The 19,087-nt window shown below is 46.2% G+C and overlaps 1 protein-coding gene across 1 annotated transcript in view; it reads right to left on the minus strand.

Annotated features, from left to right (window-relative positions):
- Window positions 1-5,698: 5,698 nt before the first annotated feature.
- The window catches only part of RND3 (Rho family GTPase 3), a 17,038-nt gene continuing 3,649 nt past the window's right edge, over window positions 5,699-19,087 (minus strand). The window contains exons 2-5 of the mRNA XM_019617416.2: window positions 18,965-19,081; window positions 12,248-12,357; window positions 10,629-10,763; window positions 5,699-7,850 (exon numbers count right to left, since the gene is read on the minus strand). Coding sequence (XP_019472961.1) covers window positions 7,599-7,850; window positions 10,629-10,763; window positions 12,248-12,357; window positions 18,965-19,081 — 614 coding nt within the window. The 3' untranslated portion in view covers window positions 5,699-7,598. The remainder of the gene's footprint in view (window positions 7,851-10,628; window positions 10,764-12,247; window positions 12,358-18,964; window positions 19,082-19,087) is intronic.

Here is a 19,087-nt window from a genome sequence, read left to right on the forward strand (position 1 = left end):
GCATCCCCCTTTCCCAGACGCTGCTTTGCCTTTTCCCTGCCCGTCCCTGCATTTGCTGAGTTCCCCACTTGGCACCACACAGGATGGATGCAGCTGCACCAGCACCCGCTGACCATTGTCATGGAAATGCTGAGCCTCTGTCCCTAGGAAAGAGGATTAGGGGAAAAAAAAAAATATAAAAAAAAATCCTGATTTCAATTTGTAAAGCTGTTCTTTTCTGGGGGGTTTCACTTTTTAATTTTAAATAATATATATATATATATATTTTTGCTCTGAACCAGAAACTTCTGTGGCCAAAATACCTCCAGAACACTGAGCCCTGTGTTGTTTCCTTCCCCATGGTTATGCACTGCCATTATATGCAAAATGAAACGGGGAAGACCATAAAACCCATCACACAACATCTCCCATCTGTGCTGGAGCAGTGAGGGACGGCTTTATCTCTGCTACCCAACCCCTGCTCTGCCCCAGCCCTTCTGTCTCTGCCGAACTTGTGGACATGAATAATTCCAGCTCCCCGGAGAGCTGGGAAAATAAAAACGTGAATGAAGGGAAACCATGATGGATAGAGCTTCGTACAGATGGAGATAAAACACGAATTTGCCCTAAACTCGAGGAGGCGTGGGTGCTGCGAACTCTCTCCCTGCTCTAGGACAGCTTTCTCCCCACAGAATCCCTGTTTTCTTGCTTCCTCCATTGGAAAAGCTGTTCTTCAAACGCACAGCATCACAGGGCAGTGCTCTGCATTGAGTCAGCCCTGGTTGCCATAGCATAGGGTTACTGCAAACCATGGGCAGTGGGCACGGTGGGACGTGTTGGGGTTGGACTTGGGGGTCCCAGAGGTCCTTTCCAACCTCAACGATCCTACGATTCCATAAGATGTACAAGCTATAAAACCACAGAGTGGTGACTGCCAATGGGTACAGCCCTGCAAATGTGCAATAAGCAAAGCTGGAGTGGCACAGAGAGGTGGGAGATGGGAGCAAGGTTGGGCAGAGCACTGCACACAGATTCTCATGGCCCCTGGGGGCTGAGGGGGGACACCTCAATGCTCCCCTAGGGGAAAGCCTACAGCACCACGGCTGCAAAAAGAAACCAACCAACCCAACCCATTACCACGGCCATTGTAGCATGAAACACAAACCCTTCCTCCCCGCACACACAAAGCGGCGCAGAGCACACCAGTGCAATTAATCAAATGAAAGCCCCTTTTCTTGCAGATGGATATGTGGGGAATAAAGGAGCTCCCCCGCGCCGGGCTGTCATGCATCGCATGGTACATCTGTTATGGAAATCAGAGGTGGGGGGGCCTTTGTTCGGGCTAAAGCCCTCCCTATAGGGATTTGGCTGAAGTAGATTTTCTTGTTATTAAACATGGTTTCGAGCTAGTTGAGAGCAGATGCTCCTACAGCATTTGGAACTAATAACCAGCCTTCGAGTGTACAGCATCCCTGAAAAGTCGGGGAGCGCCTGAAAGAGCCATTCCAGCCCGGAGATAATGCGCTGCCCTGGGTCCCTGCTTTGCACATGAATGCAGCTGACACCAGATGAGCCTCCTGGCTCCCCCGGCCCCAGCCCTGTACACACACACACACACACACACACTTGCATTGCTCCCCACCTCCCCCAGCACAAAGCCCTCCTGTGCTAAGCAAGCACCAAAGCCTCAACTCGCACCAAATCCTTATCCCTGCAGCTCCCAAACTGCACCAAATGCTGTCCGTGCAACCCCTCAACCTGCACCAAATCCCCTTCCCTGCAGCAGGGGAACAGAGCAGATCAGATTTTTGTCTCCCCGTGTGTCAAAGCCCCTAGCATTAGAGATGTAGGTGCCTGAAGAAGAGACAAAGGTTGTCTCAGTTGTGTGTGAGCAGAGGACATGGATGCGTTACCCCCAAATGGAGAAGCACATCCCCAAGTGCTCACGTAGCCCTGGGTGCCTGCAGGATGAGCTCCAGTGGAGAAAATGGGCATTTCTAGAGGAGAGTGAGCCTTGGCAGCTGCAGCCCAAACATCCCATGGAGGATGTTTCCACAGTACCAGGCAGACCACAGAATTTATGTCTTTAGGGAATGCCCTGAATCTAATTCAGAGCCATTACAGTCAGGACACAGTTAATGGCTTGAAAGCAGCAGAGTGCCTTACAGTTTTGAGTCCTTTCCTACCTCTGGGAGAGGTCAAGTGAAATGAAGCAGCCACCCAGCACAAGGCAATGCACACAGAACATTGTGGTCCGGGCCCAGGAAGGATCCCAGCTCACCCCCAGCACGTTGGATGCAAGTTATGGGTTTCTGAAGCAAATTCACCAATTCCAGCAGCAGTTTGCAAGAAAGGTTTCTCAGCTATAGCACGGCTTTGCTGAACTTGTGCAGTGGGATGTGAAGAGCAGGAGCTGCCAGGATGAGCGCTTTGCAGCGTGTGAATCGGTGGGCTAAAAGCTGATTTCCCATTTGACAGCTGTGGGAGTGCTTCCCTTCCTGCAGATCCTTTTGAAAACTGGATGACATCTTTCCTTCTCCGACTGCTTCTCATCCCTAATCCTCCAAACTCCTTTAGGGAGGATAAGAACGAGACGGTTGGCAGAACATCTCTCTCCTGGAGCTGCGCAGCCCCCCCAGCCCTCGCTGGCTCTTGGACAACCTGCAGGTCTGGAGCTGCCCCTCACCAGGCTCAGCAGCCCCAGGGCTGAGGGATGGAAGGGGCTCCCGGAAGGCGCAGAGGTTGTTTCAGCTGCTAACATGTTGCAGATGTGCCTTGGCACTCGGAGGCTGTGGCTCTGGGGATGCAGCACAGCTCTTCATCACCATCAGCATCTCAGTGGCTTCTGCAGAAACACTCACAGGTCACAGGGATTTGAATGAGAAAGTCTATGGGGAAAAAAAAAAGATTTCTTTCTGCTTTTATAAGAAAGGAGTTTGGTAGGAAGAAGCCCAATGAGCTGAGAATTAGTAATTATCTGCTTTTCAGCCAACAATCTCTCCCTTTGGAGAGCCAGCGCTGGCATGTGAGGATTAGACAACAAAATGACAGCATCAAACTGTTAATTAGCCGAGCTTTTCCCCTTCCTCACTGCAGATCAGCTCCAGGCAACATGCTGAGGGGTGACAAAGGAGCTTGGCCTCTTCCTCAGGCTCTCCTCCATGCCTGCTGGGGGACCCAAACTGCAGAGCCAGACACACACAGAGCCCATCACCAGAGACCAAAGCGACTGCCCCTGCAGGTACCTGGGTGGTGGATGGACCACCCACACGTGGGGATGGGTGGGGTGGGCAATTAAATTTGGTGGTCTTAGGGGTCTCAGATGTCCCAGTAAGGTGCCTCACTTACTGTAAGTGATTGCACAACCCAGTTGTGCAATCAAAGGAAAGCTCAAGTCAAATGTTTTTTTGGAAACAGACTGAGTCATGGCAATCTGTCAAATTTAGTTTCCAGGGATCAAACAGTGCTTAAGGGAAACATCTGACCAAACCACAGCCTGCACAAAAGAACACTTCTTGTCCACACAACCGCAGTGCTGAGGGGGAGGCAATCCTGCAGACATGGGCCCTCAGAGAAACCAAATAGCCATCGTGTCACCCCAGGAAGGATGACATCCCAGGCCAGGTATTACCCACAGCCCCTGCATTTAGGTAAGCAAACCTGCCATCTTTCCTCTGGCTCAGAAGCTTCACGTGCCAGCAGCCAAAGCATAACAAACATCTCCTATGAGGGACAGAATAGCAGTTATCATTTAAAGGAAATGGTGAAGCCAGCCAGCAGCTATAGCAAAAGAAAGTTGGACTCGTCGGTGAGAACTGCTCTGCATCTGGGGGGGGGGAAAAGATTATTTCTCACCACGTGATGATGAAACACTTTCTGTTCCAAAGACACACAGTTTTATGCCCAAGAACTGGCTGAGGAGCTCTGGGATTCGTGAGTGCTCACTTCCCAGATGTGCTGGAACACAGCAAGGTTAGCGGCTGCAGAGAGAGCTGCCAACACTGCTGCTTGCTTTTGTAAACATAGAAAGGAAATCGCAGATAAATCATGACACCTCCATTTCCCATCCACCTCGAGAAGATAAAGGACTCAGCATAGAATTAGAAAGCACAATTATCAACCAGTGGTCAATTTGTCAACAAAGTGATTTAATTGAAAATGGATTTTGTCTCTTTTCTGCGAGTCTACGTGTGGCTTAGCAGTAATAGCACCCTCCCAACACACAGCACCTAGGTACGTACAGCAGGAGCAATGCAACACCAACACTGCACACACTGATCAGAAGAAGCCACGGCAAACTTTGGTGGCTCTCCAAAGTGTAATGTGGCACCGGCAGCCTCACCAAGAAGGCACGTGTCTGGGGAGGCTTCAGAGAGGTCCTTCCTTCCAGAGAGCTGAAAGAAACAGCTGGAAAAGAAATAGCAGGATCTACAACAGCTGGGATGGACACAACCTGCTCATGCAAAACCCACCGTGTCACAGATGGGTTGGAAGGCAAGTAATGAGCAGCAGGGGAGCTGGTTCTTGCTGGCTGCAGGGCTGAAGCTCTGGCCACCATGGGGGCCCACAGGGCCATGGTGGAACTTCTCTCCTAGTGGTGCTTCAGCATTGACAAGCAGCAAGGACTGACTATTTTGCTTGGGTTTATACCTCCTTAAAAGTGATCAAAAGCTGGAAAGAGTGCCAAGGCAGGCAGTTGATTAAATATTAATTGGAAAACATCCTTCATAGCAAGAGAACCAAATCCATTGACGAAGGAGTGGATTCACTTAGTTTTACAAAGGGTGGACTTAATGCCACACTGCAATTACCTACAAAGTTTCCCAAATTTCAGAACCCTACATCAATCTGACATGTGTCAGCAGACAAAGGTGAGAGGATAAGCAAGATGAACACAGCAGGTGAGAAAGAGGTATTTTTGGGGTGAGGGCAGCATCCTAGCCTCAGTGGTGAGAAAAGGGCAGCCCAGGACAACTACAAAGATTAGAATCATAGAATCACAGAATGGCCTGGGTTGCAAAGGCCCACAGTGCTCATCCCAGTCCCAACCCCCCTGCTGTGTGCAGGTCGCCAACCAGCAGCCCAGGCTGCCCAGAGCCACATCCAGCCTGGCCTTGAATACCTCCAGGGATGGAGCATCCACACCTCCTTGTGCAACCTGTTCCAGTGTGGATGCAGGCCTTTAGAATCATAGAAGGAACACGTGCTTCAGCAAAACCAAAACTAAGAAATGTAAGAGCTCCCTTGCCTCGGTTTTACAGGTTTCAGGGAGAAAATGCACGGAGAAGGCACAGGCTGCACTCAGCATCACATCCTCTGTGTCCAAAATGAAGCCTGAAACACCCAACAGCTGCAGTGCTGGGACTCCAATTCCAGGAATTACAGCAACCGTGATGTCCTAATGAGAAGGCAACCAGGCAGCAAAGCCTGTCTGCTTAACTCACAAGGAGAAGGAAAGAAAAGCTCCTGGAACAGCCTGGATGTGTGAGACCTCATGAAGATAAGCAGGCAATGCTTTGGAGGCCAAAGCAAACCACACTTGTTCACTTGCTCTAGTTTCCTCTGTCTGCCTCCGACCTTTTGAGAAATACAGTCAAATAATCCACATGACATACTTTTAACTCCAGAAAACCCAAAAGGCAGTTTCAAGTGTGAGATGGATCTCTATTTGCATCCCAAGTCCACCAATAGAAATGAACTAACACACAAAGGCCATTTCTACTACAAGTCAATTACTTTCTTTTTAATTCAAAGAAAAGAATGGTATTTTAATAAATACTGCAGAAACATTAACCGAACATACAAAGTGACTTCAACAATTTAAAAAAAAAAATGTAATGAGTGTCCTGTTTTATAACAGTTATAACTTATTTTCTTCCACAATATTTAAATACAGAAAGCACTTACCAGCTATTTTGTAATACTGCCCTAAGCGCACTGCTGCATCAGTCATAAGCTTATTATGGTGGTAAAGAAATGTCTTTTTGTGTGGGAAATAATTGGAATGGATTTCTTTCTCTTTTTTTAATCATTGGATGAAGAAAAAAAAAAAGTGCTGGGAACACACTGAGTTTTAATTGTGGTAATCCTTTACCTTTGCAGAAGTCAACATGAACACAGCTTCAACACTTCAAAAATGAAGCATCATCCTTGGAAACAAACTGCTTGTTCTCAACAAGCTATAGCCACACCGGTTAGAGATTACAGCATCCCCCTCCAGAGGAGCCATGAAGTCGGTCAGTAAACAGTTGTGAACAAATTTAAGAGCTGACAGAGTTAATGTAACAGCAATCAGTAAGGAAAAAAAAAAAGAACTCGATCAGTTCACCCACGTAATGGTTAAGGACTGCTGTCTGGATAAGTAGATATTAGTCTTAAAGACTAAATGCTGTATCCAGTTTCCACTGGGGTCCCCTTAAGGCGTCACAGTTCTTCAGCCTCCATTTCCTCACAGCGCTCACCATGAGCAAATGAGAGATGGCTGCCCCAAACAACTGCACACCAGTGGCTAACCATGGGTAACCTGGCTCTGCTGGCTCACCTGCAGATTTCTGGGTTTTTCCCAACACTGTTGCAGAGAACCGTATCACAGAATAGCACTTCATAGCGTTTACAGAGGGCTGGAGGTGGGAACCACCGGGCTCCCCAGCTCTGAGCAGGAGCAGAGGAGGCTCAGGGCTTCTCCAGATGGGCAGTAAGGCTTAACGAATTGTGTTTTTTGTTTTTAAACTAAGAATCATTTGTAGTCATAGCTCTTAGCACCTTTCACTTGATTTTAGAGCTGAACCTACAGTGAAATACCCATACAGTACACCAGAACTTGAGATCATTTCCACCTTAAATTACAATCACGAAGAGGAATTGAAAGTCAGGCTCCAAAAGGCAGGCAGTTTGCCCTCACATCCCACCTGGATCCATTTAATTCCTGCTGTGAGGTCACCTATTACACTGGGAAACCTCACACGGCCTTCTCCATGACCAATATGTCACTATTATTCAGCTCGTGCTGCCATCTCAGAAAGGCAAAGCTCCAAACTTCTCACGTACAGTGTTTTCCTCTAGGTGATGTATAGGCCTTGGTATACTCTGCATTTCAACGAGGAGCTACTACAAAATTAGATCATCTCCTTTGGAAAACCAACTACAAGGTCACAGGGATAGTTCCTTAACGAGGGTGTATTAATAATGTCTTCTTTAAAAAAAAAAACAAAAACCATTAAACTATCATTTTAAAGAAATCAAAGCAGTAGCATCCGGGAATAGAGCATCAAGAAAAGAAACAAGCACCGTCAATGACGTCTCTCTTCTTCGTGGTGTTTTTTTTTTTCCTATTCACCCTCTTTTTTTTTTTTGTTTTTTTCCCCCAGCACATTCAAGTGTTCTCATTTTTGGCATTTTCTTCCACGTACCATCTCCTGATGCCACCTCATTCAGAGCCATTTCTTCTCCCTGCTCGGTCTACATGCTCAGTTCCTAAGTACAGTCTCACACAAGAGGTGAAGAGTCTCCTTTAAAGCACTGGCAGAAGCACTCACTAAAAACCACGTGGCTGCACACTTCATTGAGCCTCCACCTCTCCCGAATGCTCTCTTCCTCCTGCTCAAGGAAATCCAGGTCCTTCACATCACCGTGCAACTCTTTGCTTTGTCCTTTCGCAAGTCTGTAGCCACTGTAGAAAGTTCTGGCCTGCCAGGCATGTGTGAAATTCGCTTTGTTGCCCTCTGTGATTTGTTTCGTTTCACGTTTTTGTTTGTTTTATTCACACACGCCAAGGTGGCAACATGGAAAATGTCTCTGACACTGTTTTCTGACTGTAAGGCTGAGCATTCAATGTACGTAGCTGCTCCAATCTGTTTGGCCATATTTGCACCCTAAGGGAAGAAAGAACGCTCAATCACTATCAAGTTTCCAGGGAGCCAAAGCAAACCATACAATTACTTTTCAGCACTGTTTTCCATACACAATGTTTTGTGAAAACCAAAAGCTAAAGCTCAAATACGACAGCCAGCAGCTAATTTTGCAAAATAAACACAGCTTGGCTTCCAAGATGCAGTCAGGCGTTCTCTCACAGATAAAATACAATTTGAAAGAGAAATGATAACTGCAGAAATCCAGAACAGCATCAGCAGGACCCATTCAGCACCTTCATCCCTACACGTGTGGATCACGTGCTCACTGAGAAAAGTGCAGACCAGGCAGCTTCAAGGGTTAAGGCTCCTACCTCCAGGCAGATGATGTGCTCAGAATCCTTCACTTAACCCCCCAGCCCTGGAGCAGAGCACGCAAGGGAAGCCCTGCTCACAACTCTGCTAAAGAGATGAAGTTTATGGTAAAAAAAACAAAACAAAACAAAAAAATCAAAAAAAAAAACCCAAACCTGTGGGTTCCTGGGCTGGGGAAGAGTTAGATCAACTTGTATCTTGGGAGTGGGCAAAAATAAAAAGGCTCTCAGTGGCTCTGCAACCTTTCTTTTGCAATTGTAGGTGTATGAGAAGACAAAGCAGGGTATCTGCTCTAGCAGCACAACAAGCAACTCCAGCACATACCAGCACCCCCATGTACCCCGTTGTTACAGGAGGATAACTTTGCACTGTGTGGAAAATATGGAACTGTTTTAATGGGATTTCACTTCTGAGGAAGTACTACAAGGAACTCCAATCTTCCCAGTTAAGTTACAACATCCAGCCACATTCCTGATGTGCCACTCCTCAAGTACTCACACACCTGAGATACAGGCACAGCAGGACACACATCAGGCCAGTCCCTCCTCTGTGCTCCCAGCTGCACCAACCAGGCTGATGGCACTAATCTAACTGGACCCACATCTTCATTATGCATTATTTGCCTTCAAGTGATGCAGCTGTTTCCTTATCAGTTTTAAGTGGGATTGGCTGATAAAGGACTGTTAGTTGTAGGACCGAGCCCTACACACTGTTTAACACCAATTCCTACCCACCCAAACCTATCTTACTTCCTCAAAAAAACACCTGCCAGGCTTAGCTGGCTGGAAATTGGTTGGCATGTTGGAGACAGGGTGTCACCATCAACCAAATTCAACCTTCAAACACTTTCTTACGAAGGTAAGAGGAGCAGGGGGGGAACCCTACTAAACTCTGATGCCGTATTGACTCAGCAAGGCAAGGGAATCTAGAAACCTCTTGCACTTCCTTAGCCTGGATGGCTTGATCCTTCCCTAGAACTAACACTGGGGAGCACTGAATGACTTCAGGTCACCTCTGTGCCCTGGAAACCAGGAGACATCCAACCAGGCTCAGGCTAACTTCCCCTCTGTGTAAAGTGCAGGTGAAGTTGTGCCCATTTATTAAGTAGGGGCTTCACTATCACATACCATTTCCTCTTTGTTCAGTAACACCTTATGGCTTAACCTTTCCTAAGGAGTTGTGACTTCAGAAGAGATGTTAAGCCTTCAACTCCAGGTGACAAATCCAACTGCCAGTAGATTTTCAATCACTACTTCTGAAAAACATCAGGCTTGATGGTTTTATGTACCACAAAAAAATACATATATGAACTTGTGTATACCTTAAGTGGCAGACAGTATTTCCTTTAGTTTCCAATAGTTGAAGAAAAACAGTACGGAAAACTGCAGCTCCAAGGCTGAACGATATGAATATATATGAATGCACAGAAGTGGTGTTTTTAAACCATATTTTCTCCAATCAGGAGAAGGACAATCAAGATTTAAGGGCACTCCTGAATCCTTTTATGCTAGGGTAATAAAAACTGGCATTTAGTTTCCTGGAAAATTGTCTGAAATGGAGGGATGCTTACTGAGTCAGGCAGAGAAAAAATGCCAAAATCAGCATAAGCTATCACAACACAACACCCCATGTCATATTTTAATTAAGATACTCAGCTCATGGCATCTCCACACTTTCAAATTTAACATGCTGTAGGAGGCTGCATTATTAGTAATTGCATATTACGAGCTGTTGGTTTGGAAAACCTGAGGCTTTGGAGAAGACATCAGAAAGTGCTCCTAATAAAGGATACACACATCAGCTAGAACTACCTATGCAGGTAACATTTTCACACCTACATCCCGCTGGGTGCATCTGAAATCCATAACCATGTTTCTGCTGGTAGAATAGACACAATACACATGTAAGTAATAGGGGAAGTTTATCTTAGATCCTAGTTCCCCCCCACCCCCCCATTCTGCCTCCTGCTCTCCCGTGGCCTGATTCTTTCCCTTTTCACCTCAGTGTCTCTGCCCCACAATGACTGGCTCCAGCCTTCTCACTTCCCAGCAGAAGAGAACTGCCACCAAGGATTAAGATGCTTTCTGGATTTGCTGCCACCTCCACACAGAGCTACGAGGTGTTTTTACAAACAAGTATTCAAGCAATGCCATTTTAATGGAGTCAGATTACACGAAATACTTTTCGTAACACTCAAGTCATGTGTGTAACCTTCAACTCAAATGCAAAGACAATGACTTTATCAGCATTAAATGAATGGGACACATGCCACACCTCTCAGTTACCATTCTGGCTTCTGCAAGCACTGGAAAGTGGTTGCATTTTCAATTCACTTAAAAGGCTCTTGGCAGCCAATAAAGCCACAGTCTTACAATGCTTTAAGAATGCTCTTACCCTCCACCCCTAAGCACAAAGAATGGCACCTACCTGGTCATAGGACACGGGTGTCTGCCTGTGATTGGAGAGTTCTACAAGTGTGCTTACATCCGTGCGCAGGTCTGACTTGCAACCAACCAAAAGCATTTTGGTATTCGGGCAGAACTCCTGGATTTCTCCTTTCCACTGTGAAATTGTAGGTGGGTGTTATAATGGAGTAATTGAATGTTTAAATCCAACGAAGCAATGGGTCCAAGTCCAAGTTTAATAAGTCATGACATTCTCCATGGAAATACTCTTACACAACAACCACATCCACCTTCGAGCACATTTCTGAAGGCGTCAGTGCCAGCATTATCTGGTCAAGGATAAAATCTTACAATCTCCCACACTCATTCATTCCACTGACTTAGTAATCGAGATTGTTTACCTACGTGAGTAAAGGTTTGCAGAGCAGTAACAAACCAACCACAGTGACTGACACAGGAGCCGTGGAAAGCTGCTGTCACTGCCTTCAGTGGTCCCCCAAGGCTGAGCTACAGGCACCACTTGTATGACCACAAAGCACACACTGCTACACACACTGGCTCATGGCTAAGTCCTAACATCCAGAACTATACAAATCTGTCACAAGTCAATTAAGGAAGTCATTCAGACAGAGCTTGTAAAGCATTTTGGGTTTTTTTTGCACATCCCCACCCCCTGCATGGTTACTATGCAGATGCAGGAAAGCCAACAACTCTGCAGCCCAATCTGACTAGACTGTATAATCCCTGAAGACTAAGAATTTGGCTTTGAAGGCATATTAACAAAAATCTCTTCCAGAATTAAGCAACAATACAGTAACCAACAATAACAGTGAGAGAGATAAGTTCTTGATGCTTGCTGGCATAAAGAGTAATCTGAAGTGTTTTCTGCAGATTATTTACAGCACTGCACACTGCTTTATTCCCAGTGAAACAAGAAACACCAGCCCCAGCTACAGAATAAAAGGAACTTCAGATCATTAAGCCTTAAAAAGAACAGCACAAAGTTTGAGCCATGCCCAGTGACCAAGGGGAGGAACAGGACCACCTCGTGAACACAGAGCTTGACTCTCCAACTGCAGCACATTGACACAAGGGAAGCCAGCTTTGTATCTTGGATCACTGAGCTAAAATATTCTGAAGTCTGATGCAGAATTACATTTCTATGCTATTGCTAGGTTTTATGGCATCTTCCAGAAGCATTTGTCACTGGCTCCTTCTAGCTTAAGGCTGAGGAATTATGTAAAGCCATGGCCTAAGCCTAAACTCTCTACAGATGTGTTTTAAACCATCTCTGCAACATGGCAGTTTCTCAGACCTACCTGTTAAATGAATGTGATGTTAGGTAATTTCTCACTGCACCCAACACCACCCTAAAAAAGTCACTGATGTCTAAGGGCTGAGGAATGCGAATTTACTGCACCCTTCAGCTTCCATTAGACAGTTCTTGTTTTCAGTTAACATTTATCCCTTTCAAACCAATGACTTCAAATTCCAGCAGTGCAGAGCACAGTCTGGTCTTCATTCCATTATAAAACAAAAACAAACTGAAGTTCCTAACATAGGAAACATCACCACTCTTCAGAGAGTCAGAGACCAGCTACTTATTAACAGCTCTCCCCTCAAACATTTCTTAACACTTGCCTTTTTTAGCACACTGTCAAGAGTCTCTGGACGACTGATGTCAAAGCAGATCAAGACTGCATCAGAGTCTGGGTAAGAGAGTGGACGGACGTTGTCATAATAAGGAGACCCTGCAGGGAAACAAGAAAACATGATCAGTTTGTGTGTTTCATTTTCTGCAGTTACTCATTCAGAACGTTTGGAAAGAGTTCCAGTGAAGGTCTTCACCAGCACCTTCTCCTCATTGCTGTATTCCTGACACATGAGACTGAGCTGCTCAATTCCCCTCTTGCCTTTTGCTTTTCACCTTCAAAATCCAGCCATGGCACACAGCTGTGAGGGATGGCACCTTACTGGTCTGCCTCCTGCCCAAGGCTTGTGATGCCCCCTATAACCAGGGAAAGAAAGTCAGGTCAGCCCAAGTTAAAGTTCCAGTCTTAATCTGCAGCAACTTGAGAAAAGTCAATCACAGAATCACAGAATGGCCTGGGTTGCAAAGGCCCACAGTGCTCATCCAGTCCCAACCCCCTGCTGTGTGCAGGTCGCCAACCAGCAGCCCAGGCTGCCCAGAGCCACATCCAGCCTGGCCTTGAATGCCTGCAGGGATGGGGGCATCCACAGCTTCCTTGGGCAACCTGTTCCAGTCCTTCTGAGTGAAAAACTTCCTCCTAATATCCAACCTAAACCTCCCCTGTCTCAGTTTAAAACCATTCCCCTTGTCCTATCACTATCCACACTCTTCAAAGCGGATTTTTCACAGCTGTTTTCAGTTAAGAACTCAGTAATTTCAAAATAAATAATTTATAATAAAGTTCCAAGTGCAAAAAACATGTTTACTTGTCAGAGAAATTGGCGATTTCTTGAAAAACTCTTGCCTAGAATTAAAGCATTTGCTCCAGAACTCCAACAGGAGAGAGCCCAAGCCCTGCAGGCAGACCCATGAGTACATTCGGTCATAATGTCACACTGATTTGTAAACCAATATATGCTCACAGTAAACATTTATGTACAGCCTGTAAAATGCATTCTGATCAATAAGAACAAAAGCTAAGCTAGTCATCTGGAGGAGCATAAATAATCTCTGTGTTACATGTCATGTATGTTTTACTTTGAGTGCCATTAAGGGGTTTGCTGGTTTTCTTTTCATGGTGTGCAGAGTTATAACAGTACCTGCAGAGCCAGAGCTCTTTGCCACATCATATCTGGATGGAAATCTTCCTTTCTCTGGAAAGTTCCATTCACTCAGCCATCCCTGCTCAGCCTCAACTCTGCTGAAGTTTTATCAGTGGAGCAGAACGAGTTTCTGACACAGAAGGGTACATCAACATTTGCACGGTCAAACAGGATCGTGTATTGGACTGTAAAACACATGCCTGTGACATCATGTGCACTTTCTGGTCACATTCTTATACAGATTTTTCTTCTTCCACATACCAAACATACAGCACAGGCCGCAGGTCACAAGCATGCAGCTTTAAGAGTCAGCAGACGTGACTTTGGGGGTTATCACCCAATTGTATCAGCAGCTCTCAAACTAGCTACAACTAATTGTCAGCAAGGTCTCAGAGGCTGAACAGAGACTATTCGCTGGATTAGAGGAATTCTTCAACGTTGCCACTGACAGACAGCTCCCACTGTTGCTGAGAGCAGGGAATGGTGTGAACGTATCACAAATGACTTCAGCGGGACAGCTTTCGCAGAAGGAAGGAGTCAAGAATCTCAGGAATGTTGTTTTTGAAATGAATGGTAACACATGGGGAATGAAGCATTACCAAACTAGGTAGCAGAAGGTAATTTGTTGAACAAGACTTATTTTATTCAAACGCTCATCTTCATAAACGATGTCAATCTAACAAAGAGGCAGCTGTCAAAAACTGCTCTTCAAAAGGCAGCTAGCAGTCTTCAGCAGCAACTGGCATGGCAGAATGAGATCGAGCGAGCTGAGCCGACCACAGAAGTGTTCATCCTGAGCTAAGCTGTGCTCACAGCATCTATCAGCAAGCATCTCCCACTGCAAACTGTCCCATGGCTATCTCCAGCACTGCCATTACTGTGCCTCTATCCAAGAGCCCCAGGGCCAGGTTCCCAGCTCCAGGCAAGCTGCAGAGCTGTTAGCAGGCAGCAGGACAGCCCTACAGTGTGAACCCAGCCCAAATGCCAGCTGCCCTACAGCCCCTCGCCTGCGGGCTGGGCACAGCACCTGCCTGCCCTGCTCTCCTCTCCCAGAGCAGGCAAGTAGGGGCAGGAGCTGCTCCCCATCTTCAGGATCACGAACGCCTGGCCAAATGGTTGCTGGCTAGAAAGGAGTCTCAAAAAAGCCTCGCCCAGAAACTAATTCCTTACACACATACCTAACTTCTCACTCACCAGTCTTCAAGGACACAACGCACCATATATGTCCATCAGCATGTATTTATGTATACATACAGCCACCACCTTCAGACCAGAGATTCCTTTTACTGTGTCAGCTGGAGCTGCTTTTGTTTTGAGGGTTTTTCTTTTCACGTTTTCCTTCTGAGCCTCTCGCATTAAAGATGCTGAACCGAGCGTGTGTACTTTGATAGGCAGCAGCCTCGCTCAGATGCAAACTAGGAGCATTTGACACGTTCTTTTCCTCGGGGTGGTGTGCTGCAGAACAAACTGGGAACGTTTAAAGCACTCAGACTGCAGCACCAACAAAAGAAGTTTCCCAGTCTCATTGGAGAGCAACAACTGAACGTCTATTATCGCCCAAAGAAAGAGCGGCTCCGGCCCTCACTGTGCAAGGCTATTCAATCCAGCATTTCATCACTTCACCCAGAAACCCTCCGAACGCAGGAATCTCAGGAATGAGACTCAAGTCTGAACAGACAACTTGAACGCAGCCCAATGAGGCTGCTCAGTCCTTTTCAAGTTAGTCTGCAGATCTGAAACCATGCCAACCCTAGAAAACAGAAGGAGAATGCAAGGCTACAGCCATGGTATTTGTGAAAAAAACCAAGCATACTTGTGTTTGTGATTCACTCCTTACAAAATAAATCTTTTTTGTCAAGGACAACATGAATGATTTATCAGTTCTATCAAGGAACTGCTGATAGTGCTGTAGTTCATCTTGTTCTGGGGAAGTATATTCCAGCTGCAATCCCTGATTTTATCTCTTTGGCAGCTTAAATAATCTAAGCCGAAGTAATTAACACAGTAAGAAGGCTCTACTTCTCAAATCTCAGGCTGCATGCAAAGCACAGCACTGTTAAGCTTTTAGTGAGAATTAACCCCCCATCAAGCAGTACGGTGTGCTTTAGGCTACAGAAGTTAGCAAAGTTTAGGTTGAAACACTGCTATCTTAATGCACGACAAACTCACGTGGTTCAAAATGGGTGGATGCTTTGGTTTTCTGACACCTTAGAGCCACTGGGAGATGCTGGACGGGAGCTGGAGCTCTGTCTGGAGGTGGCTCAGCCCACACCCCTCCTGCAGAAACGGACCTCAGCCTGCCCTAGGCTGGAGGGAAACCTTGGGAACAGGCAGCATTCAGCTATCTGCACACCACCAGCACCCAGGACCAGGCAATATTCCACTATCTGCACACCCCAAGCAGCCATCGGGCACTCGTCTTTGTTACCTTTTGGACTCCAGTCAACTGAAAGAACAACAGATGAACAGCCGTGCTCCCACTCCCAGCTCCTCAGGCTTACTAATTATCAGCTACACAGAAAGCACCAAATACCGCAGCAGCAGCTCCAAGTGGCTGATTCACTGCTGATGTCTTTCCTCCTTCTCAATTCACCTTGGCCATTCTGGAGAAAAGAGAAGCTCTCCAAGCATACAAATATCACAATATTCATAGCTTTTTTTGTGTTCTAACAGAAAACTGCACTGTCAGACCAGTTAGCAATCCTACTGTGCTCCAAAGCAAACTACCAATGCCAGTTACCCCCATGCTACCATAAAAGAAGCAAACCACAAGGCTCAGCACAGCCAACCTGCAGGTTAACTGGGAGGCAAGGACATTATTTTGGCATTTCCCTACATGCTGCTTTACTGCCAGAGTCGGGGAACAGTAAATCCACATTTTTCAGATTCCTTCTGACAGATGCTTCAACAAAAACACCTTTAAAATGAACATTAGATTTTTATGTAGACGGAGTACATCGTGCTCAACCAAACAGCTACCTGGATTTAAAGCTCTGCATATCAAAAAGCCGTATCCCTTTTTAATGGAAGAAGGCAAGAAAAACTGAACCATCAGTGTGTCAGACAAAATGCATCCGACGCATAAAGATTCCTCAAGGTGCCCATAAGCCTGAAGAAACTTCTCTCAAGCACTGCACACAGCAAAAGGAGCAGAGCTGCCAAGCAGCTCAAGACTGCCATACTGCATTACCACCGAATGGAATAATTTATGATGGAGTTCTACTGCAACCAGACATTCCTGCTTTGAAGAAAAAAAAAGGAAAAAAAAGGGGGTTGGTAGTCCAAAAACCAATTGAAATTCAAGTTGGCAAGTATTTCTCTTAATGCTGCGGCTAATTTAAATCCTTATGACTTGCAGAACTGGACTGTACTAGAAAATATTTGAATAATGAATCTTCCCATTCCACTCTTATTTACGAGTGTTTTGTCCCAAATCTGTGTGGATATTCAAGATACAACAAAAACTTCCTAATAAATGTACAGCTACCTTTGAAAGTTCAACTGTGTGCTGCTCCACATTTTGCCCTTAAGGTTCCTCCTGTAATAAGCACATTATATAAGGCATTTCTTTAATAGGTAAACCAAAACCATGGCAGTGATGCTTGCTTTTACTCTAACACAAGGCTTTTAAACACTGACAAAGTCATCCTGAAATATCTGCAGCATAATGTGATCAAGCCCAACTAAACTGCACCCAATTTTCACCCTTTGCAGCCTCAAAATAAAGGAACAAAAGTCATGAGGTGGGCCATTAACTCCTTCCCCACCCCATGTCGCAATGGACATTGTCCACCATTAGCGTAAGGCAGCTACAAGTCACTTTTTGAAGTTAACTACATCTGGGGCTGCTCTAAAGTCATTAAGACGTTTATTGTAATTCAGTAGGCTAGCACAAAAGCTTGTAAAGAATTAAATTACCAAGAACTTAAGATAATGCTGAAACGGTATCTTATCTCCTTATGTCTCTTATCTGGTGATGATGGTGATGTGATTTCGCGTTGGGGTGATGGGTTCTGTCTTCCCACAGTCAACAGGAAGAGCTGCTTAGAGACTTCAGCCGCAGAATCCCACAACCAGAGCACCTATTAGCCCGAGCATCACATCCCTCACATTTCCTCTTTGGTTTCAGACTGCAGAGATAGCCATTTGTCCTCTATCTCCCGACTGCCAAATTGTCTGTTTGTTCCAGGATGGGCCTGAGAGCATGACGTGCACATGCACTGGGTTGCAGGTGCTTCTCTCCAGCGCTGCCATCCTTTGAAGTGCTACAGGATGCTTCATCACACCGGTGTCACCAGCCTCTGACATACAGATTCCAGACCTTTGCAAGTCAAACAACCCACGCGTTGTACTTTAATAGCTAAAGATAGAAATTGCCAGAAAAACTTCACCAACTATTAAAAAATTAATAAGGCCTTACTCCAGAGTTTGCTACCATCGGCTTAGTCATCAGGATGAAAGCTCAAGCCAGACACACTCAAGAAGCATGAAAGTCTATCTTGGCAGAAGATAAAAAAATCTGTTTGGAACTATGCTGATAGTGAACGTGGGCACGGAGAGTGCCTTTTCCCAGTAATCATGTTGCAAGCCTTCAAAATCATTTCCTGAACAGCAAGGGGAAAGGCAACTCACAGTCTACTTTCCTTTTCTGCAACGGGATTAAAATCCCAGTTTCCTGTAAGAGGAGTGATTTCTTATTTAGATGAAACCAGTGTCCAATTTCAACATATACAAATCCTGCCTGGAGAAGAAAGGGCTTTTGCATGCACCTAAGTTTTTTCCAGCTTTTTCTTTTCACTCCATTCCGCAGAGGGAATGCAGCTCCGTACCTGTTAATGGCTTGTGTCATTCACCCCTGAGTGAATGCGTGCTGATGCTAGCAAGTAAGTAAGGATAGTAAAGATGGGTCCCCTTGAACGGAGCGTATAAACGGGAGGGGAAACGGCTGTTTGTGAGGGTGGATAGTGATAGGACAAGGGGAATGGTTTTAAAGTGAGACAGGGGAGGTTTAGGTTGGATTTTAGGAGGAAGTTTTTCAGCCAGAGGGTGGTGAGGCACTGGAACAGGTTGCCCAAGGAGGCTGTGGATGCCCCATCCCTGCAGGCATTCGAGGCCAGGCTGGCTGTGGCTCTGGGCAGCCTGGGCTGCTGGTTGGCGACCTGCACACAGCAGGGGGTTGGGAGTGGATGAGCACTGTGGGCCTTTGCAACCCAGGCCATTCTGTCATTCTATGATATGATTCCCTGCACCTTCAGAGGGCCAAGGATGCCTCCCTACCCAAAGCCTTTCGCAAGGGCTGGAAAATTTGCTGTGTTTTGTCAAAATAGACGTTAAGAAGCATCCAAGGAACTCAAATATCAGCAGACTTCATTCAGTACGAGCATTGCTAAGCACTCCTTTGCTGTGGCGAGGGCTCAGGGCAGAGTCAAGCTAACCACAGTCCTATCTGCCTTCCACTGAACACTGACACATCTCTGCTAACAGAGATTTGTCCACACCCTTCCTTCATCCTCTCCGAAGTCTATTAACACCATCACAGACTACCTGGGCGGATAAAAAACGAACCTTCCGGAATCTGTGCCTCACTCAGCAGAACGGAGCCCAGCCCGGCGGGGCTCCCCGGGCTCAATCGCGGGGCTCCCCGGCACAGCGCGGGGTTGCGGGGCGGGCTCGGCCCGGCTCCTCCCC

The sequence above is a fragment of the Meleagris gallopavo genome, chromosome 7 (assembly GCF_000146605.3).
Source record: "Meleagris gallopavo isolate NT-WF06-2002-E0010 breed Aviagen turkey brand Nicholas breeding stock chromosome 7, Turkey_5.1, whole genome shotgun sequence".
NCBI classification, from domain to species: Eukaryota; Metazoa; Chordata; class Aves; order Galliformes; family Phasianidae; genus Meleagris; species Meleagris gallopavo.